Source organism: Vicugna pacos, chromosome 6, assembly GCF_048564905.1.
Source record: "Vicugna pacos chromosome 6, VicPac4, whole genome shotgun sequence".
Classification (NCBI taxonomy): Eukaryota; Metazoa; Chordata; class Mammalia; order Artiodactyla; family Camelidae; genus Vicugna; species Vicugna pacos.
Window position 1 is genome coordinate 45006180 of NC_132992.1, and position 24842 is coordinate 45031021.

Below are 24842 nucleotides of genomic sequence, written 5' to 3' on the forward strand. Positions count from 1 at the left end.
TGAGGCAGACCTGGAAGTAGCCGCCAGCCAGAGGCTGTCTGATAACTGCACTCCCTGCAGCTGGGGAGAAAGTCTTACCTTGAAGATGGGATGTGGGGGCTGTCTCCATGTCTTCCACACCGGTTTGATTTCAGTCTCTCCTGGGCCTTATCTATCACTGTGCAGCTGTCTATCATGGGAACTGTTTCCAAAGGCTCTGTTCTGGTGCCCCCCTCCCTAATAAGAAGTACCCCAGCTTAATTAGTTCAACTTATTCCAAGTACCTTCTACAGGAGTCCTCCTTAATCCGTAGGGGACACATTCCAAGACCCCCAGTGTATGCCTGAAACCATGGATAGTACTGAACCCCATACATGCAATGTCTTTTTCTATGAATACATACCTACGATAAAGTTAATTTACGAATTAGGCACAGTAAGAGATAAACAATAATAATAAAAAATAGAACAATTATAACAACTTTTTTGTGTTTTTTATAATGATATATTGTAATAAAAGTTATGTGAAGTGGTCTCTTTCAACATTTCTTATTGTACAAATTTAATGCCTTTTCCGTCTTTTTAGAAAACTGAAATATAGTCAGTTTACAATGTTTTGTCCATTTCTGGTGTATAGCGTAATGTTTCAGTCATCCACATACATACATGTATTTTTTTCATTATAGGTTACTAAAGGATATTGTATATAGTTCCCTGTGCTATGTGGTATAAACTTGTGTATCTCGAACTCCCAATTTATCCTTTCCTACCCCTTTCCCTCCCTGGTAACCATGAGTTTGTTTTCTATGTCTGAGTCTGTTTCTGTTTTGTAAATACGTTTATTTGTATCTTTCTTTTTAGATTCCACATATAAATGATATCATATATGCTTTTTCCATCTTAACTAAGCACTTACACACTATATGGTCATAACTTTTGCAATTTGAGGTGTGATAGCAAAACTAGCGCAAACTTCTTTTTCCTTCTTCACGGCTTCCTGATAGAAGATTCATTCTTACCGTCTATCTTAACAACTTCAGCATATGACTTTTACTTCTTCCCTTATTAAGTCAAGAATGTTCACCTTTTCACTTAAAGGGAGCACTTTACAGTTTCTCTTTGGCATATCCAAATTGCCAGTATCACTATTCTTGCGCTTTGATGACATTATTAAGGAAACCAAGGACTCCTTGAACACAAGCACTGTGATATCTTGACAGACGATCTGATAACCAAGACAGCTGAGGGAGTGACGGGCAGGATGTGCTGCACAAAGGGATAATTCATGACCGAGCAGGAGGGAGCAGACAGCATGAGCTTCATCCCACTACCTAGAATGGTGCGCAATTTAAAACCTGTGAGTTATTTCTGGAATTTTCAATTTAATATTTTCAGACCTCCGTTGACCAAGGGTAACTGAAACCATGGAACTTGAAACCGTGGATAAGGCAGGACTACTGTAATCAAGTTTCTTTGTCTTATAAACTGCCAGAGTAAGAGGCAGCTGGTGAAGAAATATGTTCCTGCTTCAGGAAATCTGAGGTATTAAGAGAAAAGATAGTACTATATAGTACTAGAAATAACATCACCAACCAGTAGAAGTGCAGCACTCGTGAATATGTCTCTATATTCTCATGGACAGTGTTGCTTTGTGATATTGTCTCCAAGATTTTGAACATGTGTGGCTTTGATGATTGATTCTTAAGCTTTACGTGGTGGGCACTCTTACCTCCTGTATGGTTTCTGAAGAAAGGTATAGCCTTGCAAATCAGTATTCTTGACAGAGTTACCATGAAGTCTTCCTCAGTAGCAGTATTATATTTTAATATTGACACAGTACTTGAGCTGCAAAATGTATCAGCAATTAGATAATGTGTGGCTAGTTAACAAGACTGTTTTTACAGGGGAAAATTGATACTTTGGTTTCTTTAAACTGAATGTTCTTACCCCTTTTATGTACCAGCTCTTTGTCTGGATCTGTTAGAGACAGTTGACATTGGGCTCCCTCTTTTTCAGATATCTTGTTTAAGTATATTTAAATAATGGTCTGAACATAAAATGAGATAATCTGAGTGCATTAAATAGCAAGAAAGTGGGAGCATTTCTGGCAGGAGTAAATCTCTCCAAGCTGGTATCTTAGGCAAGAGCTTTTTTTCTTGTTTTTCTTGACTCAAATTACCAGGCAAATTAAAATTTACCTAGGTTCTTCTCCCTCTTATCTTAGAACATAGTTAAATTAACTAGTTCAGAATTTAGTGGTAACATTTTAAATACTGAATACAGAAAAGGATAAAGTCATTCATTACTCAGTATTCTTGATTTGCTATCATAGATTATGTAAATAATTCTGTGCCAAAATTTGAAGCTGAAGAGCCAGTCCTTCTTTGTCTTTGACAACATAGTTTACAGATTTGCGAAAGTGTTCAAGAAATGAACCTACACTTTTTGAGTGTGCAGATGTACAGCTATGCAGTGCTCTGCTTGGAAACCAAAGGAGCCTCCAACTCAGGCTCTGTCAGATTCTTTCTAAGGATGTAAAAATCTTTGATCTCAGAGAGCAGGCTTCCTACTAATGATTGGTTCTGGAAAACAAACAGAAAATACACTTTCTTCTGAGGGACTTTGAAAGCAAGTCTTTCACTTTAGCTTGCTCAGGCACCAGACCGGAGTGGTGTGTCATTCAAGCACTGAGTTCTGTGAACCGCATGTCCTCTGGCATGCCCAGACCCTGGAGAAAGGTACTGCAAAGAAGGGCTGAGAAAGATATCTTCTCAGGATTGAAATAGGACAACCTCGGTTTCCAAAAATCTACTGAGATCTACTGTGTTACACAAAAGTTCCCAATAAAGGGATTTGATCCCTTTTAAGAGACAATAACATTCAACTAACTTGATTTTCATAACTTTATTGATATTTTAAAATGTCCTATGTTCACTGATTTTTAAAAAGAAAGTCAAACAATATAGAAAAGTACAAAGAAGAAAGTGAGTACAACTTGAACTCACATGATATACTCCCACCATATAGGGGAGGATTCTTTCAGATTTCTCTCTCATTCTCTACGTACAAAAATATACATACAATTTCAAATATATAAAATGACATTGTGCCTGCTCTTTCTGGAATAGTACTGTTGCAAACAGAGTAGACCTCTTTCTGTGGCAGATGATGCGGTGTTGAAGCACAGTGGTTGTGAGTGGGAGAAGTTGCAGAGCCCCGGGTTTAAATTTCTTCTCCACTCACCATGTGACACTGGGCCAGTGAGCTAATGTATGTCTATGTACCTCAGTTTCCTCATAATGCAGAAATGGGGACGATAATATTACCTACCTCAGAGAGTTGATGTGAGAGTAAAATTAGATCACATAATTGCCTAAGATAGTGCCTAGAACAAAATGAGTAGTTAACACATTCTAACTATTACTCTTAACTAAATACAGATTTTAACTTCAGAGAACACTGAGGGTTTTTAAAATATGAAAATGGAATTTTTTTCAAATAACTTTCATTATGATATTCAAAAATCATGCTTTTAACATGAATTATTATTTCTTCTACATATAACTATATACTTTCTCCACTCTTGCTGTTATCTGTCTGTTTGTTTTTTGAGGAGGGGAGGTAATTAGGTTTATTTATTTCCTCATTTTCAGAGGAGGTACTAGGGATTGAACCCAGGACCTTGTGCATGCTAAGTATGTGCTCTACCTCTTGAGCTATACCCTCACCCTCTCTTGCTGCTATCTGCACGCAGCAAATACTATGTAATTCTTAACTGATTTGCTGAAAAAGTTTAATGGAAAGAGATGAAATATCTTTTTGTGGAGGCCTGTTTAAGAATTGTGCCGTGGAGTGCAAGGTGCCTTTAAGCCAGAGAGTTTCACTTGGGCCAGCTTTATAAGACATGACTCCAACTAAAAATTCCTGTTAATTATTAAACCCTTATGTGTAACCTGGGTACCTGACACTGCAGACACTGCAGATTGAGAACGGAGAGTCCCTCAAGTTAAGCGTAAACACCGATAGAAAAATGTAGTTAACAAGGGATTTAAAAAACCGAAATCTTTTCCTTTAATACTTAGTAAAGAGAGTGGGGTGTCTCCTGTTTGGGCTGGCATATCTACAGCCTAAACAATCAGTTTAACTCTTGTTTGGGATTCCTTCTTGTTTTAGCATGGCGGAGCTTGGAGTTCACAGAATCCTCCTCTTGGTTATTTCTCTGACAAAGTGTCTGGAAGGCAAAAAACTGCTGGCAGACTTTAAAAAATGTGGTGACTCGGAATGTGAAAGTAAGTTGCTTTTCTTTTTTCCTACTTTGCCTCTTAAATGAAGCTTTCAAATGATATAAAATGTTATTGTGAACAAGTATGACAAAAATAAACATTAATATCATTGAGAAATAGGTGTAATTATAAAGTATAGCTCACTATGAAAATGATATGCTGGAAGCAAAGCATTTTGTGATAGTTTTTAATGTAAATATGCAAAGGGAAAAAGATCAGCCTGATATATAAATGATCAGAAATTATAAAGATATTTATCCAGACCTCAAAAACAAACTAATCAGCACTTTTACTATTTTTTTAAGGTAAGTGTAATTGATTTATATTAAAAAAGATAGCAAGCCATTTGATAGTTTCTATGAAGCCTTTACATTTTTTTAGTTCTATTTCACAATTAGAACTTTCTGATTCTCATGAGTTTTCTAGGAATGTTTTTATTTCAAACCAGCATGATTTATTGTCTAAACTTTATCAAACATTAATCATTTCTGTGTTCACTTATTATGCAAAAATACTAAAATCAGTGTTAAAGTACATAGTTTTATTCATATCCTTTAATATTAAAGTTCCTCTATCTTCTACAAAGGGAAATTAATTTTCATTTTATTACTTAAGGACTTTGTTTATTTTCTGACATTAGCATTATGGAACAAAATGAATAGCATCCCAATATATTAGAATTGCTTTAAATATGTTCTCTCTCTCCAGTATGTGAGAATTTCTTATAATTTACCACGTGTAAATTAAAAATGCAAATGATTACTAGTATAAACAAATAACTTAAATTTTTTATGAGTAAATAATTTCCTTAATCATTTGGATATGTAATTTAGTATGCAGAAAAGGTTTACTAGGTGATATATTATAATAATAATCATCATCATCATGATCATCATCAACATCTTTCTTTCCTTCTTTACAATCTCTTTTTAGTTTCCTTAGGGCTGGAACATGGAAAGAGAACATTCAAGTTTATAGTAATTGCTACTGTTATTTTAACTTTAAGTGTGTGACAATCAAAATTTTTTTATATTATATGTTAGTATAATTATGACAGCTAATATGGTATGTATATTACTTTATATGTTGAAGGGCTAAATCTAGCATATGTGGCTATGATCATTCATGGTTATTAAGAGCCTATTATATATTCTGAGTCTAGGGGTGAGGGATGTGTATCTAAGAGAAATAAAATGAAATGTAAGATAAGTTTATTGTCCTCCAGGAATATTCATTCTGGTGGATAATGACAAGACAGGTCAACATGAAACTGTAAACAGTGAACAACAGACGGATAGTTGGTAACATTGAAATTCAGAGAAGGGGCAGAGTAGGCTGGGCCAGTTAGGGATGGCTCCTAGAGGAAGCAGGATGTGAGTTGTCCATGAGGAGAGACTGATGGGTTTCTTGGAAGGTTTAGGAAAGAGCAGAAAGAAAAGTTCAGCAAATGGAAGGCAAATGTTGCAGTGAAAAGAATCTCAGTGCAAATCTGGCTCCACCATTTACTATGTGTGTAACTAACTCTTTGAGACTTAGTCAAAGCTCATTTGTTAGTCTAAGATGAGATTATTTACCTCATAGGTCTGTTTTGGAGATATAATAATAATAATAATAATAATAATAATAATAATAATAATAAGGCATGAAAGAGCTTATCATGATGCCTTGAATATCGTAGGTGCCAAGAAGAAAACTAATTATCTTTTCCTTCCCTTTCCACTGACAAGAATTATAATGACACATTCCAGGGAAAATGGATAGACGAGCTTGTCTGTAGAGGAATAAGAGGAAGTCATTTTAAACAGGGAGGGAGGACTAGGTCATGGACAGCCTTGGATACCAGTCCAAAGAGCATACAATTGATTCTGTGCAGTGGGAAGTCTATGTAGGTTTTTGAGGACATCAACGAGATGAAGAAATTAGCATCTGGAAATACAGAGGATGTTTTGGAGGAGGGCAAGATGGGAGGGGGATAAAGAACATTTTAATTTAAAATGTGTGTTTTTCTTTGCATGTTTACATAGCTTTAATAAGCAGGGTCTTAGCCACAAGAGACTACAGAGGACCGGACTGTCGATACCTGAACTTCACTAAGGGAGAAGAGATATCTGTTTATGTTAAACTTGCAGGAGAAAGGGAAGATTTGTGGGCAGGAAGTGTAAGTATCTAATCTTATAAACTGAATACAGAATAAATCACCAGCTTGCACGAGGATGCCTGGTTTTCATCTCTAGAGGAACTTCAAGAATTTCAAAGCACTTTATATATATACCCTTAAACATATTTAAACAAACAAAAAGTGGCCATGTTTGGTGTTGGTTCCAGAATTTCTATAAAAGTAGCTTCTGGGAAGGCAGTCTGGCTGGAATGAAGGATTAATAGTGCCTTTAAATTATTTTTACACAGCATGCACAGTTTTTGGACTTAGGTTTTATATTTACTTGGAGACACTTTAGAGGTGCCGATGGAGATTATGGGATGACCAGGCAACCCCAGCCATCTCTTGGTGCTGCCAATGGCCAAGTTTAAGAGAGACTGGGAAGTTTTAGTTAATCAGACTAAAAGGCGTGTCTTTCTGAGCAAACAAAGGACTGAATTGCTGAAGAGAGCCTCAGAAAGATTAGTAGCCTAGGGAAATGAGGTATATAAATTTTTCATGGAAAAAAGGAATAACTGAGAGAAACTTTTATTTGGCCAAAAGTCCTATTACACTGAAATTCTAGAAGCCTGACTCATCTCTCTAAATACCACAGGAAAGATGTTTAAACTCAGAAGGGCCAAGATGGCCCACCATTACACCTCAGTTGTAAGTCTTCCAGCTCTCCAGTTGCTGTAACTATTTGGAAACTGACAAAGTGAACTCTACAATGTTGTTTCTTAAACGGGTATCTGCCTGGATTAAACATCTAATGCACAAAATGAAGTGTGCTTGGAACTTCTCCCTGGTTCTACACCAAAGTACATGCTGCTTTTGTGCAGAAATACTATTTTCACACAGAGCAAACAAGAAAGAATGCTTTCTTTTCCTTCTATGTTAACTCCTGTGTCATTTTTCTTATACCTGCATTGCATACCTCCAATGCATTCAAGACAGAGAAGTGGTATGTTTAAGGCACCACAAACAGTAGGAAATCTTGGGAGCTGCAAAGTCCAGGCAAACAATTCTGGCCAAGGAGAGGTTCAGTCATATAGTCCCTGATGCTAAAAAGCAGGATAGACCCAAATAGATTCTGTTCCTTCAAATAAAGATCACAGAGGCTACACAAGAAAGAAATCTTAGTGTGGAAGAAGATACAGCTCAAGTGGTAGAGTACATGCCTAGCAGGCACGGGGTCCTGGATTCAATCTCCATTACCTCCTCTAAAAATAAATGAATAAATAAACCTAATTACCTCCCTTCCCTCCTCAAAAAAGAAACAAACAACAAAAAAAGAGGTCTTATGTATACACAATATGGAAATGATGTAAGTATCAGACTGGTTATACTTGTTCAGCTTGGGAGTAAAATTTCTCATGGCATCTTTTCATTTTAAAGCATAATAATGTAATATAAGATACAAACCTATTTTCAATTGAAAGCTTTAACCATCCATTTTCCTATGATGCTGGATTAAAGGACCAAAATAAATATGTTCTTTAAACTTTGACAGGTATAGGAAATGGGCTTAGAGTGGTTGTGAGATGCCTTCACTCCTGGGGGACATCTTGTAAGCACTTAAAAGGGATTGAGAAGATTCTTGTTACCTAGGTATCCTCAGAAGAGTTGAATGGAACCAAATCCCCCCTAGAGGACTCATAGATCTTCACCATCTTGATGAATCCATCTTGGTCCTTCAGAGTTTTAACATCTTACCTGATTTTGACATCCTGAAAATGCTGAAATGTCACAGCTCCATCAAGCATGGCTACTGTTACCATTCCCTTGCCTTCTGATATTCCAGGTTGCTAGAGTAAATCCATGGTCCACCTGGGCAAGAAAGGTCATTAAAGAACAGAAAAAGGAAGAAAATGAGTGGTTTTCCCTCTCAAATTTGAAAAAGTGGCATTTTATAACTTGGCCCTTTATTCCCTCAAATTAATGTTCTTTTGAATAGCAAAAAGAATACTATTTCACTCACTTTCTTTTAGGTGGCAAATGAAAGCCAATTAATGTTTGTAATTTAAAATAGATGAAAGTCAAGGACATGAAACAAAATTAGGCTCAATAGCTATTATTGCTTTGATCACTCTTACTTGCTAATCTTTGTTCTCCATTTTGATAGAAAGGAAAGGACTTTGGATATTTCCCCAGAGATGCAGTCCAGATCGAAGAGGTGTTCATATCCGAGGAAGTTCAAATATCAACTAAAGTGAGTAAACTCATTTCGGTTATTAATTGAATTAAAAATGTCTTGGCTGGAACAGTGTTCTGTAGTGAAAGTGCCCATTGGTCATGCATCTTGTATAGTGGGTCCATAAGAGAACTTATGACTGAGAACTCACTCTAAGAATAGTTTGAGATGTGAGTAAAGTTAGGTAAGACTAAGGTGATGACAAAGATTTTGCTTCCGGAAAACTAACAGACAGGAGGTGGAGTGGTTAAGAACATGGATTCTGGAGGTGGACTGAGTTCAAAGCCTGGCTCAGCCACTCAGTAGCTATGTGGCCTGGCGTGCTTTAGTTTTCTCTTCTGTAAAATGAAGATGATGATTATAACGTAGTGCCACCTCGTAAATTTATTGAGGAAAAATGAGCCTGTGTAGAGCACATAGAACAGCACTCAGTAAGTGCTACATAAGTGTCAGATATCATTACTGTTGTTATTGTCCTACTGGGACAGAGCCTATTATTTCCCATCACACTGTCTAGGTCTCATATCTCATATCTAGGTCTCTTTCGCTGTTGGAGTTTTAAATGGGCTTCATAATGTTGGGCTTAAGAGTGAGAAAGGGCATCAGAAGGTGGCTCTTCAATATGTGAATTTGATGAGCCTGTTTAATTCAGATTCCACGTTAAGCCAATTTCCCTTAAATGAGGTCAGTGTGAAGGGAGTCTGCCTAGTTCAGTAAACTATCATCTGGCTCTCTTCCAACACAAAGTCTGGGATTAACTGTTCACTGGTCCTGTCAGTTCCGTCTTCTCTTCATTTCCACTTTCCCCAGAGCTCGCATTCAAGGCCTCACAATCTCTTGAGTAGAACCGTACAGCAGGCTTCTTACTGGTCTCCTTACCTCTACTTTTGCCTTTTTCCAATTCATTCTCCGAACGACAATGGTTCTTGTAGATACAAAACGAACATAAAAATAAGCAGATCATGTCATGCGTTTGGTTTAAAGCCTTTTAATGGCTTTTTGTTGAACTTGGATTCAAGCCCTGACTCCTTATCCCGGCCCTACATGATCTCCTCTGGCCCCGCTGCTGACCCTGTCTTCACCACTCTCCCCTCACTCACGGTGCTCCTGGCCACACTGGCCTATGACTGTTCTTAGAACACGTCAAGCTCTCTCCCAGCCCAGAAACCCAAATAGGCTGTCCCTCTGGAATGCCTCCCCTAAATTCTTCACTTGGCTAGTTCCTTCTTACCTTACTGGTCACAGCTTAAACGTCAGTGCCTCAGAGAGGTCTTCCATGATGATTCTAAAGGAATTACTGCTTTTTAATCCCAGCTTCCTGTTCATTTCCTGCAGAGCACTTATCACAATTTATAATTATTTTTTTCCCGTTGTTTACTGTAGAATGCCAGCACCTGGCACAGTGCAGGGCACACAGTAGTCATATGGAAGGCCCGAAGTCTTAGGTCAAGTTCCCTGGAAAATAGCCTCTGAGCTGGACCTTTGCATCCAAGAAGTTTACTGGAGAGTACTCTTGGGAATGGCACCTGTGACAGAACAAAAGAAAAAGCAGGACTGGGCAGACAGAGAAGTTGAACTGTGATGTAGTTGCAACAAAAGTTTCAGGTGATTCCATAAGGGTATTTGAAGCTGGGATGGCCTTTCAGAGTTGGCCTGAATAGAGGCAAGGGGTTAGGGCTTTTTATCCTTGCATTACTGGCTCATCTGGGGTAGTGTGACCTTGGGTTAGGTTAGGCTAGTATTTACTAGAGATGGTTACTATTTTAAGTATTTGATTCATTTAGTCCTCACAACACCCCTATAGATAAGATAGGCATTGTCATTATGCTCATTTTACAGATGAGGAGACGGAGAAATAGAAAAGTCATCTAATTCACCCAAGGTCACAGAGCAAGTAAATGTCAGGATCAAGATTTGAATCCAGGGAGCTTGGCTCCAGAGTTTGTTATTAATTACCTACTCTGTCGCAGTGCCAAAAACATAGTATAAAGTTGCAATTCTGAAGTTTCTTTTTAAAAATTCTGAGCTTTATTCTCATTTCATATTGGTGCCATCCAAAGAGCAGTGTGTATCACTGTTTCACACCTTCAGATGAAAAAAAAACGCTCCACCATTTTTCCTCTTGATGATTTGGTTGTTCTGTGAGATGAGCAAGGGGATCCCTATCTCCACTGGCTACATGCAATTTCTCAATAAAAGAAGTCTAAGTATTTCAGTGCAGCTTGTGACCAGGCCTTCATGCATTAGAGTCTCTGGTTTGTCTGAGTTGTGACCATGTGCCGTGAAATTCCACACCCTGAAACCACTGCACAGCTGCATGTGTCCATTCAGGTACCCTTACAAGGAGCAAGATTGTGTGGACATGTACATCTTTTCATTAAAGTTTATTTGCAGAATATACACAAAGCCTTGGTTGTCTCTGCTTCTCAAACTGTTCAATAACATTAACGCCAACAAGCCAGTTATGATACAAGTGTTTGAGATTAGGAGATACATGATTTTAGCTTTTGCTCTGTTGTTGAGCTAGTTGTGTGGTCTTGGGCAAATCATACTCATCCATTTTATTAAAAAAATTTTTTTAATTCTTATTTTTTATTGAAGTATAGTCAACTTACAATGTTAGTTTCAGGCGTACAGCAAAGCCATTCAGTGTGTGTGTGTGTGTATATACACATATGTATATATATATTCAGATTCTTTTCCATTACAGCTCATTACAAGAAACTGAATATAGTTCCCTGTGCTATACAGTAGGTCCTTATTGTTTATCTATTCATACTCATCCATTTAAAATGATTTAGGGAGAAACAGGGAATTTTGGTATATTAATGTCAATCATAATTTTTTTTCTTTCAGGAATCTGACTTTCTCTGTCTTCTTGGAATAAGCTTCGTATTTGAAAATGAAGATAGTGTATTAAACAGTGATAACAGTGAAAATATATACCCATATGGAGAAAATAAAGACCCCAAATCTAATGTATATGAAAATGATTTTCAGACAGAACCTGGCTTTTATTCAACTCTTGAAAGTATTTTGTTTGAAGATCAATTTCCAGCATCAGAGGCTCCTGAAGATGTCAGAAGTACTAGTGAATCAAAAGACTGGGAAGCAGTAAAAGCTGGAAGTACGGAACAGTATCCTAGTCCAGAAGTGGATCATGTCCCACCATCCTCAGCTGTGCCTGAAGTGAGAGGATGGTTTGGATTTGGAAAGGATCAAGCTGATGGAAGGACTTCTGAATCAGTTACTAAACCTCTACAAGAAAGCTCATTTCAAAGTAGAAAAATAGCAGTGGAAGAGAACAACTCAGAAGAATTAAACAATGGTGAGTCCCAAACAGAACATAAGCAAGAATCTGAATCAGAATCTGATTCAGTGCCAGAGCAGCAGTCTGAGCTAATGAGTGAGTCAGAGCACATTCTCAGTCCTCAAGACACTGGTTGGTTTGGTGGTGGATTTACAAGTTATTTTGATTTTGGAGGTGAGGGTACAGGGCATGAATTATTGTCCGAAGAAAGCAACCCACCATTACAAGATGTTCCTAATTCCATATCCTCTGAGGAAGAACCCACAGTTCCATGTACAGAAGTGGCAACAGAAAAAGAAGACACAGTCATTAATGATAGCTCAATTCTCAAGCCAAGTTGGTTTGACTTTGGTTTTGGTATGTTAGGTTTTGCATATGCTAATAAAGATAAAATTACATCAGATGATGAAAAAAATGAAGAAGGAGGTGGGGGAGATAAAGGTGGACATCCTCCAACAAGTGAATTTGACCCTGATAAGGAACAAGAAATAAAAATGATAAAAATTATGGAAACTGAAGATCAAATAGTCAAGGAAAGAGTCTTAGAGAAAACAGATGATTCGGATACTTTACCATATTTTAAAAAGTTCTTGTATAATTTTGACAACCCCTGGAACTTCCAGAACATTCCAAAGAAAACAGAATTGCCATTTCCCAAGCAGACATTGGATGAAAATAATGTAGGTGAAAATGATGAAACAGAAGAATTTTCACTTGAAAATTACCCCACAGATAATATGGAAGATACGATGTTGAAAAGCAGATACAGTCAATCAGGTTAGTATAAAAATACCTGTAATTTATTTCTAAAACATAATTTATTTTTCAAAGTGTGTATCACATGAAGAAGTCCAAGAATCCATATTTCTCAAAATACTCAATAATCAACAGCAACCTTATTAACCACCCTTTTTTCAATTTCTAGTTTACTCTGGGACAGATCTTAATATTATTAAGTAAAATCTCAAGGGAAAAAATAACTGGATATATATGGATATTTCAAGGAGATCTCAAGTTATTTTACAATAAATTTTTTATCAAATATTATATGTAAACAGGTCAAAAAATATAAATAGTGCTAAGGCTTTTTTTTTTAAGCAAAAGCAATTTCTGTTCACTCTGTCCATCTCTACTCACACCTCTGTCCCAGGGATAATAATTTATCTTATTTTTTTAAGCAAATTTCTTTTAGTATTTACATTTGTTTTCTAAGTAAAATATTTATATTGTTCTGCTTTGATTAACCTTTTTAAAATAATGTCCATTGATTTTCTGTTCTGGTAGGTGAGGGCTTTTGTTTCTTTACACTCACTTTTTAGCTCATTTACACCTTCCCAGTACAGCTATATTTGAATGGTGTTCCTAGAAACCTAAGCAAAGGAAGACTTCAGTAATTCAAAGTAGTCTTGATTCCTAAATGATACTTTATTCTAGGTCTGTATCTCCTCCCCGCCCCTCCCCTAGAAGAACCAGGGTTTACTTTAAGTGTATGAGATGATAAGGAAACTCAAGAAAAATAATGTAAAAAGTTTTCAACTTTCTCCCTCAAATTTCTCAGTTCTGGGGGCTCAGCAGAGGGCAGCAGAAGAGAGCAGAGTATCAGAGGACACTTCTAGATCTACATATCCAGGTATCTAGCTCTCCTTTGGCTAAAAGCCTGTGGATTATATTTTAAGTAAAGAACTATATAACATGACTTTTCCATATCTCCATTCTGATGTCTATATGAAGGACAGATTAGAAACTCAGCAAATATTGGCCAATAATACAGAAATAGTTGAACCCCAGAATGACAGGAAATCTTTCACAAGAAGAGATCAACAATCAGTTGCAAAACTCAAACACATTTCCATTAGAGCTAGTTGATTTTTTTGAAGTTTCAGAAGAACTGTATGTCATTTCTTTTCTTTCTTTTTTTTCAAATTGAAGTATAGTCAGTTGCAATGTGTCAATTTCTAGTGTACAGCATAATGTTGCAGTCATGCATATACATATATTTCTTTTCACATTCTTTTTCATTAAAGGTTATTATAAGATATTGAATATAGTTTCCTGTGCTATAAAGAAGAAATTTGGTTTTTTTAATCTAGTTTTATATATAGTGGTTAACATTTGCCAATCTCAAACTCCCAAATTTAACCCTTCCCAACCCCTTTCCCCAGTAACCATAAGATTGTTTACTATGTCTGTGAGTCTGTTTCTGTTTTGTAGATGAGTTCATTAGTGTCCTATTTTTCCTTTCCTTTCCTTTTTTTTTTAAAGATTCCTTGAGTGATATCATATGGTATTTTTCTTTCTCTTTTCTGGATTACTTCGCTTAGAATGATGATCTCTAAGTCCATCCCTGTTGCTGCAAATGGCATTATTTTATTCTTTTTTATGGCCAAGTATTATTCCATTGTATAAATATACCACAACTTCTTTATCCAGTAATTTGTCAATGGACATTTAGATTGCTTTCATCATTTCTTAATATTCTACAAAATGTAAGTTTTTTACTTGATCAACATCCTTAACCAAATAATATACTTTAGATTCTAACTCTTTTCTAAATAAGAAAGGTGTAGGTGTGATGATTTTCATCACTGAAAAACCTTAGAGACCTAGATTGTCAAAGTCTAGAGGAAATTATTTTATTCTAAACTTGTTAGATCCTAAAGGAATATTTGTGAAAAAGCATGTAAGAATAATTGGAAAGAAGAGAGACTAAAACAAAGCAAAACAGTATCAGGCCCAGAAATATAGAAGATTCAAAATATAGATATATAAAAATATTTTAGAGCCTATTTATAGAAACTCCAGGGCATTCTGAATATCACTTTAGTAGAATTTATCATTTCATATAGTGATGCTGGGAGAATTTCTAAATATGAATAACTTAATGAATAGTCAAATGAGAACAGGGCATTGAGGCAATTATAACTAGTTATTGCAATTTGCAGATAGTAACTACTATATGTAAAATAAACACACGTTTCTTCTGTATAGCACAGGGAACTATATTCAATATCTTGTAACCTATAGTGATAAAGAATATGAAAATGAATATATGTATGTATTTGTATGACTGAAACATTGCTGTGCAGCAGAAATTGATACAACATTTTAGACTGACTGTACTTGAATTAAATAAAACTAGTTTTGAGGGATTTTTATAAAAATATTCAGAAATTCCTTTAAGTTTCAAAAAAGTATGTCTTTACTATATAAACAAAGTGAGTTATTTTAAACATTTCAATATTAATTGAATGAAAAGCAACCTGGAGTCATGCAAAGTTTGTTTTAAAGAAAAAATACTAAAAGGGGGATTCAGATAAGGCCACAGACTCTATTTTCTGGATATTGGAGAAATAGTCAAAACAGCCAGTATTTTCGGATAATTTTAATAACTTTTAGAGAATACCAAATGGAAACTTGACTCAATTAGGAGTACATAAGAAAAATGAATCACTGATCTTGAATCAATATTTGTGAAAAGTTGAGATGTGAGATAACCACATTTACAAAGAAACTAATATGCTGACATAAGAATTTGCAAAACAGATAAATTAGGGAACAGTTATTTATATCACAATATTAATAATTATTTTATGAGGACTCAATTGAGCTTAAATAATGAATTTCTCAAGTACAGTTAAATATGAAAAATTATTCATTATTTTATTTGACATAAAAATTCTGTTTATTAACAGTTTTAAGAAAGTCTTACCTGTATCTAATGTAAATTTTAAAGCTTAACTTTAAGTCATGTGAAATTAATACCTCAAAACTAATTAAATATGAAAATACTATAGGAAGTTTTTATTTTTCTTAACATATATTTATTTTAAATGCAGTTTAAAATAGTATCTTAAAGGAATCAATGTAGCCACATATAAATTTGGTGTAATTAATTGTTGAATAAACTTTTTATCCTCTAATGCCGTTAAACATTAATGTAGATAACTCTTTGAATCTTGTATTTACAACAGTCCTATTGTATTCAGACTCTTGAGTTGATTGCTCATTTTCACTTGAATGTTCCCAGGTGGCATTATTAAATTACAGATATGTGTTTTCTCAGCTGGGACTTTCATCTTTTAAACGATGCTAAACAACTGACAGCATCAAAGCAATGTGTTAAATTCATAACAATGAGTTAGAGATTGAATAATTCACTTAGGACTATTCTTTAATACTGTTTTTCAGGACTGCACTGATACTTTTCTACTTTTGTCTTAAAAAGTAACCGAGAAATAAATCCCACAATTTACTTAAGTACTATACTTCAGGCTAGGATTAGTTAAATTTTTTTTAATCCTGTTTAATTCATTCAATCAAGTGATCAGTTTAAACTGTTTGGAAACTGAATTGTCTTAAATTGATGGCTCTTTGACATGGCATGCACTAAATATATGATGCAACATTACAAACATGGAAAATTTTAATGTCTCAACTTTTTTTTTTAAATTTTGGGGAAGGGTAATCTTAGTTAAATGAAAGTTCTCAAGATGTGCATATATATATCTTCATTCTAAATTTGAACTCAGGTGTATTTTTGTTTAAAGGTGTAAATCATTTAAATGTTTAATATGTAGCAGTAGAAAAATCAAGAATATTTTATTTAAACCTCTATCAGCCTTGTTTAATTGAAACGCAGAATAAAACTTACATTTTCCCTAAAGTAATGATCATATTATCAGCTGAGTAATATGCATTTTTATCTAATAGTGTAGATTTATATAAATTCTGTAAAAAAAAAGCAATGATATTGATAATTTCTTGAGTTTTCTTTCTGAAATTTTTGACACTCTTATCTTACTGAAGCGATATGTGAATTTCATGATATTACCAAGTTAAGGAAACATAAAATCTCTTGTGAAGTTTTGACTTTGTCAGACACATTTATAGCATAGAAATAGAATTCAAAACACAACTTAGTATTGATTTTAACTTGATTTTTCAGCACAGCTTCATGCTGTTATTGTATCTGAAGGAAAAATAAGCATATACTTGTGTATATTCATGGCAGCATGTATTTTACTAACAATTGTATGAGAATATATTATAGTTGTTATTTTTATGTTCTATTTATTTATCTAAAATTTTGGGGGGTAGGAATTAGGTTTATTTATTTTTTCAGCGGAGGTATTGGGGATTGAACCCAGGGCTTCAAGCATGCTGAGCATGTGCTCTACCACTGACCTATACCCTCCCCCTATGTTCTAATATCAGTGTTTTCCCTCTACTGAGCTAGCACAAACATACAAAATGTTATTTTAATGCTGTCAATCTTTTCTTGATAATTTCTGAAATAAATGGATAATTCCTAAAATAACTTAAATAATGATGTCAAGAAAATGTTTTGGATTTATATTATCGATATTTGTTTTACACAACACACTCTAGTAAACTAGTAATATAATATGCTTTAAAATATAAAACATTTTATCAGTGCTAACTAATAAGGATTGCTCTCAATTATATCTTCCTCCAAAATTTTCCCTTGAGATAAAGAATGTATTTGATTTTGGGATTGAAGAGGCTTCTATTCATTCACTGTTTCTTGTAATATACTTAGTAGATGATATATGATGTATGATATGGTATACAATAATATACTGGACACGGGACAAAGGGAATAAAAAGACTGAGATTTGAAATTACTAAAGCTCCAAGAGAGTGGGAAAAGTTCAATACCTGACATTTGATTGGTACCTTATCATTTTCAAATTTGTTTCAAATGTCTTAAGAATATGGGTACCTTTCTGTGCAAACGACTAATATAGTTTCTTTAGTAGCGGGCAGTTCTTCCACCTTTGGAGTAACCTCATTAAAAGACTAAGTGATAATGGCTTTTATGTTTAATAGTACATATTAGCAAATATGTGTTGTTGATATGCATGATCCAGTGGATTAGATTTCAGAACTTGGAAATTAACTGCTGTTAAATTCTAATATTGCCTTTCTTTATCCAACTAGCTCAGTTTGTCCTATTTACTAAACAGAATTAACTTTCAAGTTGGCTGTAGAAACTAAATAATTTTGTTCATTCTGACTCTCTGGTTCTCTAACAAATAGAGTAAGAAAAATCTAGCTCACCAGTTTTCTTGAGTGTCAGGAATACATATTTCTTGCAAGCATTTAAATATTACACCTTCTTGGATAATTGTATCTTAGAACAGTGAAATCCTATGGGGATCTATTTACTGTCTGAATGCATAGTCATAAGCTTTTACATGGTGTAACAGGGTTGTTAGTAATAGTTATGTTAGTTTTTTAAAAAATATTTTTAGGCAGTGTAGAGAATAGAGTCGTATACAGTTTAAAAAATTCTTCAAAGGTCAAAGAATAAGGGAAAGGCTATGTGTAGGTTGAATAATGGCCCTTCAGTCTCCAGACACTGTGAATTTGTTACTTTACATGGCAAAAATGTGCTCGCAGATGTGATTAAATTAAGCATCCTGAGCTGGAGAGATTATCCTAATGGGCCCAATATAATCACAAGGTTTCTTACAGAAGGAAGGCAGGAGGGTCAGAGTAAGAGAGAGAGGTTAGATGATGCACTGCTGGCTTTGAGCATGAAAGATGGGGCCATGAGCCAAGGGATGCTTCAGAAGGTGGCCTTCAGAAGGTAGAATAGGCAAGGAAATGAATTCTCCTCTAGCGCCTCCAAAAGGAACACAGCCCTGCCAACACCTTGGTTTTAGGGTTTCTGATTTCCAGGATTCTAAGAGCATATACTTGTATTGTTTAAGCTGCTACATGTGTAGTAATTTATTATGTCAGCAGTAGGAACTAACACAGGCTACAAATTTATGTTTTAATGAATTCTTTCCATAATGAAGTAGCACAAGGACCACAAAGGTTCAAAGAATGACCTTCCTAGAAAACAAATAGGAAGCCCACAACAAAGAAAGTGTCAAAAAATCCCCAAACATTTCTCTTTATTTATTTGCAGATATGGTCTCTAATACAGAGTTACCTATGAAAATTCCTGAAGAAGTACATTTCAAAACTCTATCTTCTAAAAGTAATGATGAAAAATCGGAAACACCACTAGATGCCGAAAGGCCTGCTCAGGTAGAAAAAGACACACCTGTGGAAAACTCCCTGCCAAACAGCCAGATCTTTTCAATTGATTACTCTTTGTCTTCTCAAAATTACATTGTTCAGAAAGGTAAGAAACAGGTTATATGTTCTCTAATGCAGCCATTTAGGAAGAAATTAGATTCGAAAGTTACATCATATCAAATGTTAACATATTTTTATTTATGAACCGACAGAAGATGCTTCTGAGTGTCATATTTTGAAATATTTATTTCAAATTGATGTTTATGATTTCCTGAATTCTGCGTTTTCACCAATTGTAATTCTTACAGAAAGGGTAAGTTGACCTTTAAAATTTTTTTTTCAGTGATTTTACCTACTTTATTAATATAGGAGCAGCTGAAAATTATATTTGAGTGAATCCTCCCTATTTAAATGTTAAATAACTTTTATCTTTATGTAAAATCTTACATATAAGCTTTCTCCTTACATGAATGATTTGTTGCATGGCTATTATTAACAATTTTTAAAAAAATTTTTCCTTAAGCTTTGTTGATCTTGAGCATTGGTTTTTTTTTCTTCCTTTTTTTCAAATCAGGGAAAATTAAACTAACAGTTAACTCAGAAATAAAAATTAATCTGAACTTATTAGTATTTGAATGAGAGCTGTGACCCCAAAATGGTGTAATATGAGGATCCTGCAAAAGCAACTAGTATCTCAAAATTTAATCAAGTCATAACAAATTCCAAAATCTATCTACTTTTTCATTTATTGTAAATCCTATTAAATTCCAACTCATTTATTGTAAGTACTGTAGTACTCGGCACATAGGAGGCCTTTTTACAAATGTTTGTTCCTTTTCTCATCTATTGCTATTATGTAAATAATTGAGGAAGTACTTTTGTTCTTATTTACATTTTAAGATGAAATTTAACACTGATTCCCTTCAAGGAACTCACTCTAGTTGGAGGACACAGGTAAGAAAAGCAGTAATTGTAGTACGGTGCTGGAATAGCCACAGGATGCAATGAATATATAGGAGGAGCTGTCTATTAGACTGAGTGGAAGTGGTAGGTAGAGAGAGTGGGGAGCCTGGGAAAAATGTCAGGGGAGACCTTATTTGAGTGATCCTGAAGGAAGAGTAGGAGTTAGGCAGGCAAGGAAGGATGAACATTCCAGGTTGAGGGGAGAGCATTTTTAAGAGTACATAAGTGGGAGAGATCCTGGTATTTTTGGAGAATCTATAAGCAATTCAGTCTGATTGAATATAGGGGGAGACTGAAGTTGTATACTAGGATTAAATAAAAAACAGCTTTTCATGTTATGATAGGAAATTCAACTCTATCTTTTAAATGATGGGGGCACTACTGAAGAATTTTAAATAGGGAGTAAAACGAAGTTTCATTTATAAAGTCTGTCAACATTGTCAAATAAGGATTGAATGGGTGAAGATCAGAGGCAGGGAGCCAAATCAAGAAGTTATTGCTTTAGTTCAGGAAATAAATACTAGAGGTCTAAACCAGGCTTTATAAACTCAAATGTGATGACTGTAGCATAGGTAAAAGTGGGAATTGTAACCAACTGGAGAGTATATGTTTTCTCCAAAGGATGTAGGTAGCTACTACTTACGTTCAGCCTGATTTTTGCTGTATCTTTTGATATTTCAAGAAAAGTTCGAAATCTGGGTATTTTGGGTGTGAATGTCCCGATTGTTAATGCTGGCAAATATTAAGATTTAAAAAAAATACCATGCAGTTTAGACAAACATTCTGTTGGGTTTGGCCAACATTTTTAACCTTTAACCTAATATCTGATAGTGGTTGTTAAAATGATTGGAAGGACAATCTAGATAGATCTTTTGTAGATAGAATTCATTAGATTTAATGATTGATTGAATGTAGTAAGGAGAATAATTAATTCTACTTTTTAGTATGTCCTACTGACATATCCCTTCTCTCTCATTCTCCTCCCCTAGAAATTATACCAGTGAAGTTACTAAATTAAAAAATGAATTACTAGTTAGTACACCATAGTCACCTCTCATATAAAGTGCTTATTTAATAAAGGCTATGCTAAGTATGCTTACTTTTGTGGACTCAATAAAAATAGCCAAAAAGAGTTTACTTGAACCATTTTGGCTGAAATCCTTTAGACATGAAAATATGAAATTTAAATTTATGTCAATTATCTTGTGACCTTGAAAAGTCACTTAATCTCTGAGGGAGCCTCAGGTTTAAAACTCTAACATCAGTAGCTGAGACTAGATGACAGGCTACTGGTCAAAATTGGCTTGGGCATTGTTTAAAAAATTATGAACCAACCAGTTGCTAACATTCAAAAGGTGAATTTATATAAAAAATATGGACTTCTGGGTTCTCTTGAAAAAGTGGAAGGTTGTAATACATAGTCTCCCATTTTTCTATGACAACAAGAAATTCAAGCCGGATAGTCCCTGCATTGAATAGACATGCATTTTTCATTTCTCTACACTTACTTATACTGTTTGGCCTCTATAGGCTTAAGTTCATAATGTTAAGACTAAACGCTCTGAAGAGTTTCTGTCAGATCAGGAATTCTAACAGTCTTAGTGTGTTTATTAAGCACCCATAATATAGTTTTGAATAGCTGTAGTACATAGACAATTTAAGCAATTTTTCCAGCTAAATTTAGGTGAAAGGGTTTCCTTTTCTTCTTACCTAAATGTTTCAAGTAATCGTTTCTATTCGCTGGTAATTTCAGTTAGATACTTCCTGTATCTGTACGTATTTTCTAACATACTGTCACTGAAGGGTTTAAGTAATGGGAATCAATACCACTTTTTATCTACTGTATTTTGTAATTGAGGAGGCTCTTTAAGTTATAACATTTATATACATATTTTTCCCTTTTTAGTTTTATTAGGTAGAATTATTACAGTTTGACTGCACATACACATTATATATATTTATATATAACATTTATATATTCTTAACTAGAATGCTTCATTTATCTGTGGAATAAACAATGGAAATTATCCAGCTGTTGTTCAACAGGTAGCTCCTCATGTTATACGTTCTGAGAACACTTACATCTTAAGTACAGAAAATGAAGATGAGGCTTAGCATGTTTAACCTCCTTTCAAAGACTAGATCTTATAGCCTGTGACAGTGCCTGTTTAATTAAATGGAGTAACCGGTATTTACAGTTTAGCAACAGGGCCCTTCATAGGGGAAATCAGCTTCTAGGTTGTGGCCAAGGTTTACTGGTTAGCATGTTTCTAATGTTCTTGTTTGCTGACAGCTGTCGCAACACCAAGGGCATTTGTTCTCCATTTCCTTTAAAGCCGGCCTATATAAGACAACAAAATCTCGTGTCTACTTCAGAACAAACCTTGACTATCTTTTTCATGGTAAAAGTCATGTACTCTATATGAATATACTGTAGCATAAAACATTCAATTTTATTTTATCAGTTACTTTGAGAGGGTAGAACTATGCGTAATATTTAAGCAAAAATTTCATCAGGACTTATGTCCATGAAATTGGATTATGGGTTGGTAGTCACAACTCCACCTAAAGCACCCCTTTACCAAACAAGTGTCAGAACAGGATCACTGTCAGTGTGGAAACAGAAGAGTGAGTGCAGGATGTATTAGAATGTGAAATCTTTCGCAAGGATATGATGTCCTTAGTGGAACTTGATTTACATATTAGGATATTTTAACATGAACTTTTTAAAAAATGGAATTGAAAGATCTAGAGGAAGAGGTAAGCTTCTATATGACTATTAAGTGTGCAGAAAAGAAATTAGGTTTAAATCTGGTGTTGTTTGCTTTACTGTTTTTGCCATGGGGGAAATTTTTGGATTTTTCTTTAAAATTTCACTTATTCTTTTGTCCCTATTTTAAAAAAAATTTGGAATGGTAATTATTGAAAAATCAGAAAAAGGCACAGACTGCTTTAGGGAGGGCAAAGGGATTTTTCCAAAAAGTATTTTAGGTTGTAAGTCCTGAAAGCTGATAACGATTCTGGAGTTCCCATGAAAACGTTCAGACTTATTAAAGAATTTTCATTCAGTAATACAAGGATCTAATTGAGGCACATATTGCTCTAAGATTCTTTGAAATTCTAAAGTTTTGGTTTTGCTTTTGTTTTGACTTTAGTAAGCTATTTACATAGTTTAATTTCAATACACACTGTCCAACACATTTGAAGGTTGTGTAAGATCTTAAAAATGGGTAATTGTTAAGCAATTTCTGCTCTTTGATACTGATGGTCCCGGAAACTTTTTAGGCTGATGTGGCAAGAGAGAGAGAGCACTTTGAGTTTCGAGAAACTAGGTTGCATTTTGGTGCTGAAAATCATTTGTTGTGAACTTGGGCCATTTTTGGATTTTCTTCTGGCACAATAGTTCTGTGGCTACTAGAGCTTAATATTAGGGAAGTTTCCCAAGGATCTAAGATTTTGTTCAACTGTTGAGTTCTTTTGGGTGATTTGTTTAGGAAAGAGTATCTGTTCCTTTTTGAGTTGCTTCACTGAGGACTTCAGTTAGAAGGCTGATTTGGTGAGAACGATTATTATGGGGGCAGGGAAGACTTAGAGATGGGTTATAATTTACACCTGTGTCAGTTAAAACCCATACCCAAGGACAGATCCAGCCCTGGGTACTTTATTCAACAGATCTAAATATAGGGTCCTAAATTTAGAGGGCAAGGTGCTACTTTTAGCTACACCTCTCAGAGAAAAGCACGCGCCCAGCTCCGTTTCAGCGTCTGGGTTAACTAGGAGCTCATGGCGTTTAAGACAGTTTTGCTGAGCAAGTGCCCAGGTAACTCAGGTAAAAGTGAGTATACCCCTCGAGCCATCCGCTGGGCAGAGGAGGCCCCATCGGTATTCTCTTGCGTGGGAGAGGTTAAACTTTGCCCAGACCGCAGCTAACCCAAGACGCCTTCCTGTCCAAAGTCCAAAGTCCGGACACGGTTGGCAGGACGCAGAGGCGCGGGGCCCTACTGGCCATTCTCTGACTGGCATGGAGGCGACAGCCGGTTTCCCTGGGCCGGCGGGTTCCCCCGGGGTACGACGCCGTCCGGGCTTCTGCAGAGGGCAGACAGCAGGCTCTGGCGTGGCCGCAAGAGCAAAGAGCTGGGGGTTGGGGCTGGGCGAGGCGCCGGTCCCAGGGCCGAGGGGGCGCGTCGCGCTCACTCCGCGGGGCTTCGCCGAGGGGCCTCCAGGAGAAGCCTCGCCGCCGCCACCTGAGGTGGGGATTCCTGGGCCTAGCTCTGGTCTTCGGGGCGGTGCGGCCCGCTCCGCAGCGCAGAGCCCGAGGCCGCATCCCACACTCAGCCCCGAGCCCCTCGGTTTCCAAGGGTGGGTAGCTTCGCCAGGTAGAGCGTCGGCCCCTTTAAGAGATAACGACCAGGACACGTCTACCAACCTCGCGCGAAGGAGGGGAAATTTACGCGGCCCCGCGACCCCGCCCCCTGCCGCGGTTTGGCCGAAACCAAACTGAGGGGTAGGGCGGCGAGGAGGGTGCAGGTCGCAGGCTTGTGCTGGCGGGCTTGGACCTTCGAGTCTCGGGACGGAAAGCATAACATGGGGGCTGAAGCTCCCTTGGTGGGCAGCGTGGACACTTGAGGCCTGTCGGCGCCGCTCACCTCCAGCATCCCCCCGCAGCCGGCTCCGCAGTGGTCTGCTCCGGTTGCCGGGTGCGGGTTTGGGTTCCGGACCGAAGGCTGCGCGTTCTTTGCCGCTTGTTGTGGCTGGGCCAGGCCCTGGTTACGGCCGCCACGGCCAAGGCAGCCTTATCGCCATGGAGGGGCCCAGGACTGCCCCTCAGCCGTACTTGGGGCTGGTCCTGGAAAAGCTTCGCCGGGTGAGTCAGGGCGCGATCAGGGTTACTTGGCCCAGAGGTCGCGGGAGCCTAGGGAAGGAA

At 36.3% G+C, this 24842-nt stretch overlaps 1 protein-coding gene across 4 annotated transcripts in view; it reads left to right on the forward strand.

Annotated features, from left to right (window-relative positions):
* The first annotated feature begins 1321 nt into the window (after window positions 1-1321).
* The window catches only part of MIA2 (MIA SH3 domain ER export factor 2), an 82744-nt gene continuing 59223 nt past the window's right edge, over window positions 1322-24842 (forward strand). Inside the window, exons 1-7 of one of the 4 annotated variants that reach the window (XM_031678979.2) lie at window positions 1322-1335; window positions 4152-4267; window positions 6286-6419; window positions 8524-8610; window positions 11449-12679; window positions 18843-19061; window positions 19168-19268. In XM_031678979.2, coding sequence (XP_031534839.1) covers window positions 4153-4267; window positions 6286-6419; window positions 8524-8610; window positions 11449-12679; window positions 18843-19061; window positions 19168-19268 — 1887 coding nt within the window. In that variant the 5' untranslated portion in view covers window positions 1322-1335; window position 4152. Of the gene's footprint in view, window positions 1336-4151; window positions 4268-6285; window positions 6420-8523; window positions 8611-11448; window positions 12680-18842; window positions 19062-19167; window positions 19269-22540; window positions 22679-23924; window positions 23985-24425; window positions 24783-24842 lie in introns of those variants that run through there. The other 3 variants (XM_072962959.1, XM_031678985.2, XM_015246550.3) reach the window with 3 other exon arrangements.